The sequence below is a fragment of the Pelobates fuscus genome, chromosome 3, assembly GCF_036172605.1.
Source record: "Pelobates fuscus isolate aPelFus1 chromosome 3, aPelFus1.pri, whole genome shotgun sequence".
Classification (NCBI taxonomy): Eukaryota; Metazoa; Chordata; class Amphibia; order Anura; family Pelobatidae; genus Pelobates; species Pelobates fuscus.
This window is the reverse complement of record NC_086319.1, coordinates 296528288-296541586: the sequence shown is the minus strand read 5'-3', so window position 1 is coordinate 296541586 and position 13299 is coordinate 296528288. Positions and strand designations below refer to the sequence as shown.

The 13299-nt window shown below is 40.6% G+C and overlaps 1 protein-coding gene across 1 annotated transcript in view; it reads left to right on the top strand.

Moving 5' to 3' along the window:
* The window catches only part of CORO2B (coronin 2B), a 66875-nt gene extending 61269 nt beyond the window's left edge, over positions 1 to 5606 (top strand). The window contains exons 8-12 of the mRNA XM_063448741.1: positions 1533 to 1629; positions 1852 to 1964; positions 3332 to 3422; positions 3670 to 3809; positions 4645 to 5606. Of these exons, the coding sequence (XP_063304811.1) occupies positions 1533 to 1629; positions 1852 to 1964; positions 3332 to 3422; positions 3670 to 3809; positions 4645 to 4776 (573 nt within the window). The 3' untranslated portion in view covers positions 4777 to 5606. The remainder of the gene's footprint in view (positions 1 to 1532; positions 1630 to 1851; positions 1965 to 3331; positions 3423 to 3669; positions 3810 to 4644) is intronic.
* Positions 5607 to 13299: the final 7693 nt, after the last annotated feature.

Sequence of the window (13299 nt, the reverse complement as noted above, 5' to 3'; positions counted from 1 at the left end):
TGATGAAAGCAGGATGTCTATTAACAGTCATCATCACATGAAACGCATTTTAAAGCAGTTCGTAGATAGATGATTTTTGAACACCAGAGCTCCCACTGATTAGACAATTTTAAAATCCAAATCCTACAGCTTATATTTCAGTACAGTATATAAAATGTAGTAGTGCTTACAGTAATAAATCAATATACATGGAATAGAAATCCATTGCATCTGCATGTTAATTACAGGGTTACAAACCAAAGCGAGAGTTCAATGTGAATTTCAAATTCAATGTAAAAATAGTTGAACTGAAAACATTCTCTAAGTCAGCTATGCTTCCAGTTTTGCTTCTTTGGCCTTACATTTGAAATACACTTTAAATTCTCACTTTGGTGAATAGCCCTGTTATGGCAGCAATCACAACTATTTGGTACAGTTGCACTACAGTCCCTATTTTTCAGAATATAATAACTAATTAACTTTCTATTCTAGGGAAGACCTTGCTCTTACTATACTACTTGTATATTTAATAGGAAACTACAATCTAATCAGGAAAGTCTCATTGAGGATACATTGTTATTAGCATTTATATGGAGCCAACGTATTCCGCAGCACTCTACAATTATAAAATGGCAATATTTAATAAGAAGTACATTACATATATAACAGAGACAAGAGATGAGGAAGTCCCTGCTCAAACAACACACAAGAGAAAATAACAACATGTCAGAGGGGATAGGGATTGATGGATACCTGTGTTGAAATAAGCTAGTAAAAGCAATTTGTGGAAGAACTGAACAGTGGCAGGAGAGACAGTGAGCTGGGCTATTAAGTCGTGGGAACTGATGAGAGCAGTTAAAGGAGAAAAACATCACCCAGGAAGATAGTAGGCTTTCATAAAGAGGTGTGTTTTTAGTGACGTCTTAAAGGAACACTCTAGGGTAATACAAACATGTATTCCTGACCCTATAGTGTTAAAACCACCATTTAGGTGGCTTGCGTCCCTGGCCTCGCCCCTGATCCGCCTCCTTGCTGACATCATCTGAATCTATGATTTCAGCCATTGGCTGAAATCGACAAGGCGGCGGGACCAAACACCTGTTTGGCCAAACAGCACCTCCTCATAGAGATGCATTGAATTATTACATCTCTATGAGAAACTTCAGTGTCTCCATCTAGAGCGCGAAGACGCGGAACGGTAGTGCTGCACACTGTGCAGCATTGCCGTAGGAAGCACCTCTAGTAGCCATTTGAGGAGTGGCCACTGAAGGTGTCCCTAGGGGGCAAAGTAAACACTGCCTTTTATCTTTAAAGATAGTGTTTACATGAAAATGCCTGCAGGGAATGATTATTCTCATCAGAACAACTACAAAAAGCTGTACTTGCTCTGGTGACGATAGTGTCCCTTTAAAGCAGGGGACAACTTTAGGCATAATTAGTAATTATGGTGCAATATTCTAAAAGTGCCAGCACTTGTATGGTCACCATACAACATGCCACTACAGTCTTGTCTGTGGACTTACCTGCGTTTATCAATCTTTTTCCCATGCAAGGGAGACGGGAACATTCGATATTACGAGATAACAACAGAGAAGCCATTCCTGACGTACTTAATGGAATTTCGATCTCCGGCACCCCAAAAAGGGCTTGGTGAGACTCATATTTAGAAAATATTGACAAATTAATAAAATTGAAAGTGAGAGTTCATCTTTACATGCTGAATTGGGTTGTAGACTGCCTCATTCCACATGTGTAAGGCAAGCTCTGCAAGCAACAACTTCATTCTAGTTATTTTATGCAATTACGCCTCCTGTACAGTTTAGGAACAGTTAGAAAATGCATCAAGCACCTGATTATGCGATCTATTTTTAGGGGCGATGCCAAAGCATGGGTTGGACGTCTCACAATGCGAAATATTCAGGTTTTACAAATTGATCACCTTGAAGAATCAAATAGAACCAATCTCCATGATAGTGCCTAGGAGGGTAAGTTTTTCACAGACAGGAGTAGTTACATAAGCCATAAGACCTATAAAGATGAAAGGGCACTCAAAGATAAAAGACTGTATCCCTTAAAACACCTTCCAGGAAATAAAAGCCCCCAAAAAGTTACCTGCGCACTGTCCCAAATTCCTATGTACATTTAAATAACTGGAAGTTTTTAGTATCACTCCAAAGGCCATTAAAGTGTAAGCCCACCTGCCACATCAAGGTAAAACCTCTAAAGTGAGTCCTACACTAATTACCTTGCTGGGTTTTTTTGTTTGTTTTTTATTACCTGCTGAAAATGGCAAGGTAATTTACTAGTGTAGGACTCTCACGGGAGTCGTATCCCAAGACACAGAAAGAGTGGAAATCAACAAAAGGTGGATCCGAAAGACGTATTTCAGAGCCTTAGATTGGCCGGAATTTATGTATTAAATATAGCGAGAAACAAAGTTAGGGTAAGTCAAGGTCAGGTATACAGAAATGCACAAGGTATAAACAAAGCCGGGTCAGGATACCAGAAAATCACATGTCAAATATAAAGCCAGGTCAGGCTACGAAAAATCACAAGTCAAATACGAAGCCGGAAGAGGATACGAGAAATCACAAGTCAAAATACAAAGCCGAGGTCAATAACAGAACTACAACAAGAGAGACTTATATATAGCACTAAAGTGTATCAGAACAGAAATCACAATAGGGCAATGAGTAAGGACTAGAACAAGCCTTAAATAGGTTCAAAAGAGTTCCCATTGGTCCACGTCATCTTTGTGACCCAAAACAGCATGGAGTCGCCAAGATGACACGTCCTTTTAAGGGTGTGATGTCATGGGAATTTAATTATTTAAGGAGATGCAGTTCGGCCCGCAAACCAGCAGACCAAAGGTCTGAGGACTGCAGTAGTGGGGCCATGTGGTGCGTTCTACCCTTGTGGTCCAAGGAGAGGAGCGATAAGTTTGTGACAAGGACTCAGTTAACAGGTTTGCTTTGATGTGGCAATTGAACTTACATTTTAGATACAACTGGGTAATCCCTAAATCCTGGGCCAGTAGGGATGCCTTGAGAACTGGATTGGGAACCACTCCTGTAGATGTTATCACTGAAGAAAAAATAATAATTATCTGCAAGACACTAAGAATATACAAATGTATTCAATAGCCCATACATCCACCCTGATGTGTCGCTTTAAACAGAAGGAACTAGTGCGGAATACAGGATCACATTGTAATAATAAAGAATTTATTGTTGATCTTCACACGTTTCTAAAACATTAAAACCATTATTCAATATATACTTTACATAAATTAAAGTATAAAATCTGTAGAACAATAATTTTACAGACAGTTAACAGTATTTTCTTGTTACAGTCGGAAACATACCAGGAAGATATTTACCCGATGACTCAAGGAATGGAACCAGCAATGACTGCTGATGAGTGGCTAAGTGGCATTAATAGAGGTGGAGTGTTTAAGACACAAGTGTTAGGGGTGGGGGGATGCTTGGATATTCCAGCTAGATAGTGGGCACTAACTGACCATAGCAATTGGACGGGGGTTTAAATCTAATCATTGGGTGTTTGCTTATAAATATTTTCTTATTTCTCACATATTCCTTGATTGAATAATCTGTGTAATGGCTTTGTCTCAGCTGTATATTCAATTCCAATAGCACACATCAAACAATTGCTAATCTCAGTTTTCTGCAGGCCCAGTCCTGATGAGCTTGAAGGAGGGATATCAGAAGGAGTGTAAAGCCACTTTTAAAGCACCAGTGCGGGACAAGAAGAGCTTAGTGGTCAATGGAATTGACCTATTGGAGAATGTCCCACCTAGGACAGAGAATGAAGTATGTTTTATGTTCCACATATTCAAGCACTTGTCTGAACACAGTGCACTGCACTGCACTAACCACCATTATTTCATATAGTAAACATTCTGTAACCAAAGCTCCTCGTCTGAACATATATGGGGTTATTTATAAAAAGTGCTGTGTTCACTTTTCACACTGCCATTCTGGTGCTTATCTGTTCTCCTTTGTATTCCCAAATTTGCACCAAAATATTTCTTGCTTTGTCATTTTATCTTACTGTTCCATCTTTTTTTTTTTTTTTTATGGTTCTGAAATTTGTCTATTCTTGTGAATAAGAAAAGAAATGACAAAGTGCACCTTTTCTTTTAAAACATTTTTTTGGGGGGGCAGGTTTTCTGAGACAGGTAAGCAGCTTTCAGGATTGTAATTGACAAAAAAGTATATAAAAAAAAATCGTTTCAATTACGAAATGTGTCTTTATTTCCTAGTCATTTTACTCAATTGCCTTATATTTTTTAATGTAATCAATTATAAAATCTTCATGAAAAAAAAGGAGAAAAAAAAGGAGAAAAAAAGGAGAAAGGTGTCAAAAGTGTCAGAAAGGCAAGTATTTCGGCACTTTACAGAAAAGATACCAATGGATAAATGTAGGAGTAACAGTAAAATAAGTAAGAAAATGGCACATGCTCAGAAAAATGTGGTAAATACAAAAACAAATGTGACACTTTTTATACATAACCCCTGTTCAAAACACTGCTTCACTCAGTGCACAGAGCATGAGACAGACATTAGAGTTCACATTTTGCATGTACATTTAATGCCTATGCTGCTGATTCTGCTCTCCCTCTACTCACGTACCTGTCCCTTGCAGTTGCTACGCATGTTCTTCCGGCAGCAGGATGAAATCCGACGTCTGAAGGAGCAGCTGGCTCAGAGAGACCTCCTCATCAGACAGCTGGAATTGGAGCTCAGAAACCTGAGGAACAATCCCAAGGACAGCTAGCTGCCTTTATGTTTCCCATGTAAACCACACACTGTCCAAAGGACAGTTAACTGCCCAATGTATAATTCCTGCGGTATTTGTATATAAATATACTAACACCCTTGTAATGCCTTTCCCTGGCACACCGGGAAACTATGTATAGATCTGAGCTAATTGCACCACTGCCCTATGCATATTTAGCTATGGTCCTGTATATGACCAGACACAAACATCTACCACATTGTTCCCCAATCCAGGAGCTAAATGTGGCTAGTACCAAACCTTTTCAACCTCTCTCTTTCATTGATGTACATTAAGGCCTGGATTTGCCTTGTAAGACCGTTACCTTTCCCCAAGGGTATACTCATAATTTATATATATATCACCATAGTGGGAAGAGAAGGATACATGACAAAGGTTGCAATTTAAAAAAGAGTTTACTAGCTCATTAGACCAAGAGGATCTGTGGATACTCGAATATATTTTTCTCCTACATAACTGATCTATACACATATTAATATGGAGGTCTAAACAACAGTTGTAATTATTTGACTGAAGAAAGCCATAACTAACTGTGCCGAATGTATGGTATGAGCTCTCAATAATAAGGCACTAGAGAGCTCCTCCTTCCATTTGTTTTGTAGATGCAAAACACTCTTACTTATTATTTTATCACCTTTTCTTTTCTTTTCTTGTACGGTTACCTGCACATTTCAATGTGTTTTTGTTCTTCAATGGAGCACTCTGTGTGTGAGATCAGGCAGATGGTCACTTTCTTGCTCATTTTCCTTCTATTTATTGCTAACTGTTATTTCCTATGCAAAATGGGACATTAAAATCATTAACTCAAACTGTGGAGGAATGGTTATTAATAAGGCATTTCATTTGTCAGTTACATAGATTACAGATCAACATTTTACACAATGAAGATGGTTGAACAACTGTGTATCACAAACAAACAAGGGAAGTGTATGAATGATTAAAATAGTCTATGAATGGGTAAAATGTTTACCATGCCTCATTTATTGAGTCATACATAGTTCAGCAACGTTTCAACCCTATTCAGTCTTTATCAAGGTTGAAACGTTGCTGCACTGTGTTTGACCCTGTAAATATGGAGTGCTGATCATTTTACCAGGGTGTGCTGTACTATTCTATTTATTGACACAATTTATTCACTGGACCAAGTGTCTTGCACCCCTTTAGGTACATGTGCTCGAAACATTTTTACTTTGAGAGCAAAAAAAGGTCTAAAAATGGTTTAAAATAAATATGTCAGGTTTCTTTTAAAAATGGTGAAACTTATCAGAAACTCAACTCCAGGAGAAGAACTAGAACGGCGACAAATCTTTGCACATTGTATTTACATGGTAAAAACCCAATACCTAATTTTATAATTAATTAATTTTTTAATTATAGTTTTGGTTTTAGCTAAAACGAATAGCTATTCCTATCTATTTGATAAATCAGTTTTTCATACCTACTTTAAAAAATTAGGCAGATCACAACTGTTAACATTTCTAAATGTCTTTTTTTTATAATTACTTATTTGCAAACACAGCGGACTGAGTATTAATTAAAATTAAGCAACAGAAACGGAGGAGACAAGAAGTAATGAGAATAACGAATAGGGAACGCATAAACATAAACCATGGGTTTAGTATCTTGATGACGATAAGAGTGGGATCATACACGGAGGATGTCAACCTATCCATATTAAATGAATGAGAAAACTACTAAGAAGCTATTAAACAGAATTAATAATAATAAAAATAATAATAATAAAAAAAAATGTTTTAAATATACTTTGGCTTTCCAAGTGCTACCCAATGGTAGTGGTTTTTCATCAATAAGCACCACGGCCATCTAAGCAAGGGTTATAAACTTACACAAACTTTGGGATTGATAGTGGCATGTTAAAACAGGTATTCACTCCCATCACCATATCCAGCACAGTTCGCTGGAGTGGTTATGCTGCCAAGAGTGCCCTTTCATTATGTTTTTAGTAGATTAAATTACAAGTGCCTTAATACAATGAATTTGCAGTTACTTTGTGTTTTTTTTTTTTTTTTAATTCTTTATTTTATTTGTGCATGAAAAATCACATAAGGCACACAATTCCACAAGAACTAAAGCTTGCATTGTGTCATACATAGATTTACATGGTTAGGCATTTGTAAAAACATAGCACAGTTTTATGGATTATTATCGCGTGACAAATAGTTATATCTGATAATATTGTTAATGACAGCATTAAACTAGGTTATCCAGGAAGAAAACACTATAGACACAGTTCTATGTCAGGGTAGGTTAATCTGCAGGTTATGCATGCGAGAAAGGCTACATGTAGCTTGACCAGAGATAGATGTTATCAAGAACCTCGTTGTAGTTGTTGGCAGGCATGGAGTATATGCAAACAATATAGACTACGCTTGCTGGATAATTGGCATGTAAGTAGTAAAGTGAACACAAACTAAATAAACTTAACGTGTTATAAGATGGCTAACAGGCTAAATTTTTAACGAGTGTTGCTTTGACATCGTGTTTGACCAGGGCAATAAACGTTAGCGCAATCATGCTTATCTAAGTGTGCTAAATTTCGTCTAGCTCAGGGGTACAAGGCTTAATAACATTAGGGCACATAGTCCTCCATGACTGCATGGACTTGGTGGCATGGCAGCAGTCCATGCCTCAGTGTGGCGGTGAGAGTAAATGAAAGTCAGCCGACTCCTGTATTCGGCACTGGCCGGGCACATACCGGAGAGTCCCATGGGGCCTCGGCGTCGCAGGTCATGAAGGTTAGAGGGACTCCGCTGCTGCCTCCCGGTTCTGCGTGTGCGCCTTGGGTGGTGTGGAGGTATACTTGTGGCGTGACAGCTTTTCCGCACCCCGGGCTGTTTGGTGAGTGTGGGTCTTTGTGTGTCCCCTTGATGCAGAGGCACAGTCCCTCGGAATGCTGTTTGCGTCTGTGCATTGCTGCACGTGTGTAAGACGTTGACCAACTTTCTTGGCCTCGCCTGTTGTAGGCCGGGAATAGGCCCCTTGAGTGCGCCATTTTAGTATGTAGAGTGGCGGGCCGCGTTTAGTGGCTCTCCGAGCCCGTCGGGACCCGGGTTTGCGGTGTCGGGTGCTTGGTCTGCGATTTTTAAATCTGGGTAGAGCTCTTATTGCCCTCTGCCGCTTTGTGTTGGTCGGTGGCATTGCTATGCGTTTCAGCGCAGGTATACTTGTGGGAGAGGTGGCGGGCAGTCGGGTGGCTGCTTGGTTCTGTGCCAGTATGGTCTGCCACCGTGTCCATAAAAGGTCGAAGGCTGCCGCTATGCGGTCCTCTTGGGTGTGCTCGCTTGCTGGCTGCGCCGATAAGGGTTGGATATGTGGGGGTGTAGAAGCTCGGTCGGCAGCCGCCATCTTGGCCTCTGGGTGTGTGCCACTTGCAGTCCTGGAGGCCTGTGGGGTTCTGTAGCCCTGTGGAGTCTGGACCGGGATGACCCCCGCCGGTCCGTGGGGGGGGGGAACAAGGGCCTTTAGCCATCAAGGTCGCTAATCGCAGCAGGAGGAGAGCGGCCGCCCCCCCCCCCGCGCTCGCCACGTGAGTAGGCCTCGATTGCCTGATCGGTGAGGGTAGCTTGTGGTGCCGTTTGTGGGGTATCATTCCATGCTGCTGAATGTCTCCTTTCGATTGGTGGCTGTTGTGACCCGATTAGTCGCTTGGTGGAGCGTGAAAGTAGCTTTTAAGTGCTCTTGTTGCAGGAGCTCTCGTGGTTCACGTCTTCCATGCACTGCAGTCAGGCCCCGCCCCCCTACTTTGTGGTTTTAATGATAAACTTATATCCTGACATCTTGCAATCAAAAAGCTATGAAGAGCCAAAAATATGCTGGGTAATAAATTAAAATATGCACCTGTGATAGGCTAAAAGAAAACTGTCATTTTCCAAGGTTTTCAATAATATGTATACTTATCTCCTATCATATTTAGAGTTGAGTGAGGTGTAAAAACAAATGAGTGCAGAAAACAATTTTATCTTGCAATTACGTGCACCCATCTTAGTTCCCTGTCAATCATTGCTATAGGCTCAGTCTTTTGAACCTGGAAGTCAACATACAGAAATCATACTGAGAAGAAGAAATTAAATGGATGAGGTTTATCAAAGTGTTGTTATAAAAGGTGATTAACATAAAGAGAATAATGCACAAGCTTGCAAGGGAGTAATCCCACCAGGGTGAACTAGAAAGGAAAGGCAAATCCCCAGAATTCCACAGGTAAGTATATTCGAAGCAAGGTCTAGTCAGCAGTGGGGTACCTCAGGGATCTGTACTTGGACCCATTCTCTTTAATATTTTTATTAGTGATATTGCAGACGGTCTTGATGGTAAGGTATGTCTTTTTGCTGACGATACTAAGATATGTAACAGGGTTGATGTTTCAGGAGGGATAAGCCAAATGGCTAATGATTAAGGTAAACTAGAAAAATAGTCAGAGTTGTGGCAACTGACATTTAATGTGGATAAGTGCAAGAGAATGCATCTTGGACGTAAAAACCCAAGGGCAGACTATAGAAAATTTGATAGAGTCCTAACCTCAACATCTGAGGAAAGAGATTTAGGGGTGATTATTTCTGATGACTTAAAGGTAGGCAGACAATGTAATAGAGCAGCAGGAAATGCTAGCAGAATGCTTGGTTGTATAGGGAGAGGTATTAGCAGTAGAAAGAGGGAAGTGCTCATGCCATTGTACAGAACACTGGTGAGACCTCACTTTGAGTATTGTACGCAGTACTGGAGACCGTATCTCCAGAAGGATAATGATATCTTAGAGAGAGTTCAGAGAAGGGCTACTAAGCTGGTTCATGGATTGCAGGATAAAACTTACCAGGAAAGGTTAAAGGATCTTAACATGTATAGCTTGGAGGAAAGACGAGACAGGGGGGATATGATAGAAACATTTAAATACATAAAGGGAATCAACACAGCAAAGGAGGAGACTATATTTAAAAGAAGAAAAACTACCACAACAAGAGAACATAGTCTTAAATTAGAGGGAGAAAGGTTTAAAAATAATATCAGGAAGTATTACTTTACTGAGAGGGTAGTGGATGCATGGAATAGCCTTCCAGCCAAAGTGGTAGAGGTTAACACAGTGAGGAAGTTTAAGCATACGTGGGATAGGCATAAGGCTATCCTAGACTTAAGATAAGGCCAGGGACTAATTAAAAGTATTTCAAAATATTGGGCAGACTAGATGGGCCGAATGGTTCTTATCTGCCGTCACATTCTATGTTTCTAAGTATCACAGTCGAAATGCTACCACTGTATTTTGTTTCTAAATAAAAGACTGCCTTTAAGAAACCACAAGATGTGCATGGATTTCTGTGAAACAATATCTAAGGGTTGGTTTCAGTAATATATTGTAATTAATACATTAAAGAAACACTATAGCGTTAGGAATACAAATATGTATTCCAAACGCTATAGAGCCCTAGTTACATAAGCGGTGACACGGGCACCTTCCGTGGCGAATAAATGGCTAATTAACCATTTACTTACCTTAATGCAGCGACGTCAGCCCCCGAGTGGTGCCGAATGCGCATGCACGGCCAGAGGAGCACGTGCATTCAAACACGTCCATAGGAAAGCATTACTCACTGGTTTCCTATGGGGATCTTTTTTGATGCTAGAGGTCCGTGAGGACGTCCAGCGTCAAATAAGTGTGATTTACTTGGTGTAAATGGCGGAAGCGGCCCCTAGTGGCTGTCTGGGAAACAGGCACTAGAGGCTGGATTAACCCTGTAGTGTAAACAGGAGTTTCTCTGAAACTGCTATGTTTTCAGCTGCAGGGTTAAAACTAGGGGGACCTAGCACCCAGACCACTTCATTGAGCTGAAGTGGTCTGGGTGCCTATAGTGGTCTTTTAAATCTAAGAAGCATAAATAGAACTTGTCATGAAAAACTCTATCAGCCATAGAAAGTTTAGCTCTTGATCAAGTATCTGTTTAGATCATGGGTCGTCAACCTGGTCCCTACCGCCCACTAGTGGGCGTTTCAGGATTCCAGGTGGGCGGTAGGGATTTTCAAATTTTTTTTACAGATTGGGTGATTGATTGATTGGGCAGGCAGGCGGGCGGGAGCCGGCGGTACCCCTGTGACTAGGTACCGCCATCACCACTTGCGGCCCCGGCGGCAAACCGCCGGGGCCGCATATGGAGGGGTCTATCGGGTGGCCCATGCTGTCAGGGCCACCCGATGGATGTGGATTGTGAGTGGGCCTGGTCAGCGCTGTGCGCTTTAACAGCGTGACCGGGCCCCCTGTGATGACATCATCTCTGCTGGGAGGAAGTGATTCACGGTCACTCCTCCCAGCATACTGAGAGCCGCGCTGGAGGAAAGAGGAGGAGGGAGTCAGAGTGGGAACTCTGACTCCCATCCACCTGAGCCACCACTGGACCCCAGGGAAAGTCACCCTCCTGCACTTTAAAGGTAGGAAACAGGAGGGTGACTTAAATATAATGTGTGTTTGTGTCTTTGTATGTATGTCTTGTGTGTGTCTGTATGTATGTGTCTTGTGTGTGTATGTCTGTATACATGTGTGTCTTGTCTTTGTAAGTATGTCTTGTGTGTGTGTGTCTGTATGTGTGTCTTATGTATGTGTATGTCTGTATATATGTGTGTCTTGTCTTTGTATGTGTCTTGTGTATGTCTGTATATATGTGTGTCTTGTCTTTGTATGTGTCTTGTGTGTGTCTGTATGTGTGTCTTATGTATGTGTCGTGTGTGTGTGTGTGTGTATGTCTGTATATATGTGTCGTGTGTGTGTGTGTGTGTATGTCTGTATATATGTGTGTCTTGTCTTTGTATGTATGTCTTGTTTGTGTCTGTATGTGTGTCTTGTCTTTGTATGTATGTCTTGTGTGTGTCTTTGTATGTATGTCTTGTGTGTGTCTTTGTATGTATGTCTTGTGTGTGTCTTTGTATGTATGTCTTGTGTGTGTGTGTCTTTGTATGTATGTCTTGTGTGTGTGTGTCTTTGTATGTATGTCTTGTGTGTGTGTGTCTTTGTATGTATGTCTTGTGTGTGTGTGTCTTTGTATGTATGTCTTGTGTGTGTGTGTCTTTGTATGTATGTCTTGTGTGTGTGTGTCTTTGTATGTATGTCTTGTGTGTGTGTGTCTTTGTATGTATGTCTTGTGTGTGTGTGTCTTTGTATGTATGTCTTGTGTGTGTGTGTCTTTGTATGTATGTCTTGTGTGTGTGTCGTTGTATGTATGTCTTGTGTGTGTGTGTGTGTCTTTGTATGTATGTCGTGTGTGTGTGTGTGTCTTTGTATGTATGTCTTGTGTGTGTGTGTGTGTGTCTTTGTATGTATGTCGTGTGTGTGTGTGTGTGTGTGTCTTTGTATGTATGTCGTGTGTGTGTGTGTGTCTTTGTATGTATGTCTTGTGTGTGTGTGTGTGTCTTTGTATGTATGTCTTGTGTGTGTGTGTGTGTCTTTGTATGTATGTCTTGTGTGTGTGTCTTTGTATGTATGTCTTGTGTGTGTGTCTTTGTATGTATGTCTTGTGTGTGTGTCTTTGTATGTATGTCTTGTGTGTGTGTCTTTGTATGTATGTCTTGTGTGTGTGTCTTTGTATGTATGTCTTGTGTGTGTGTCTTTGTATGTATGTCTTGTGTGTGTGTCTTTGTATGTATGTCTTGTGTGTGTGTCTTTGTATGTATGTCTTGTGTGTGTGTCTTTGTATGTATGTCTTGTGTGTGTGTCTTTGTATGTATGTCTTGTGTGTGTGTCTTTGTATGTATGTCTTGTGTGTGTGTCTTTGTATGTATGTCTTGTGTGTGTCTGTATGTCTTGTGTGTGTCTGTATGTCTTGTGTGTGTCTGTATGTCTTGTGTGTGTCTGTATGTATGTCTTTGTATGTATGTCTTGTGTGTCTGTATGTATGTCTTTGTATGTGTCGTGTGTGTGTCTGTCTGTATATATGTGTGCATGTATGTGTGTCTGTATGTCTTGTGTGTGTGCCTGTCTGTCTGTATGTCTTGTGTGTCTGTATGTATGTATGTATGTGTGCCAGTCTGTTATAGTGGGATACCTAGCTCAGCCTTCCTACTGGGCATTGCTATAAGGAAGGTTAAAAAAAAGGGGGAAAAAAAGGTGGGGAGGGGAATTGAGGAGGGAGAAGAGGGGAGCTGACGCACAGATGAGAAATCATATTATGCGCAAACAGAGAAGTCGTCTGAATATCACCGAAAGAGGAGACCTTCGTTTGTTCCTTAAGAAAATCGAACCAGATATCAAATATTTAGCCTTGCAGCATCAACCTCAAGGATCTCATTTATCACTAGTAAAGGTAATTTCAATTTACTTTATTGTTTTCTCATTAAACTTTATAAAGTTAAAAACATTATGAACATGCATTAATTGGAAATAAAAAGATAAATGTACGTACATTTTTTTAAAAACACCCTCCTTTCGAATAAAATATTCTGCACTTGCGCGAAAACTGGTGGGCGGTAAGGACATTTTTTTCAACCAAAAAGATGCATTAGTGGGCG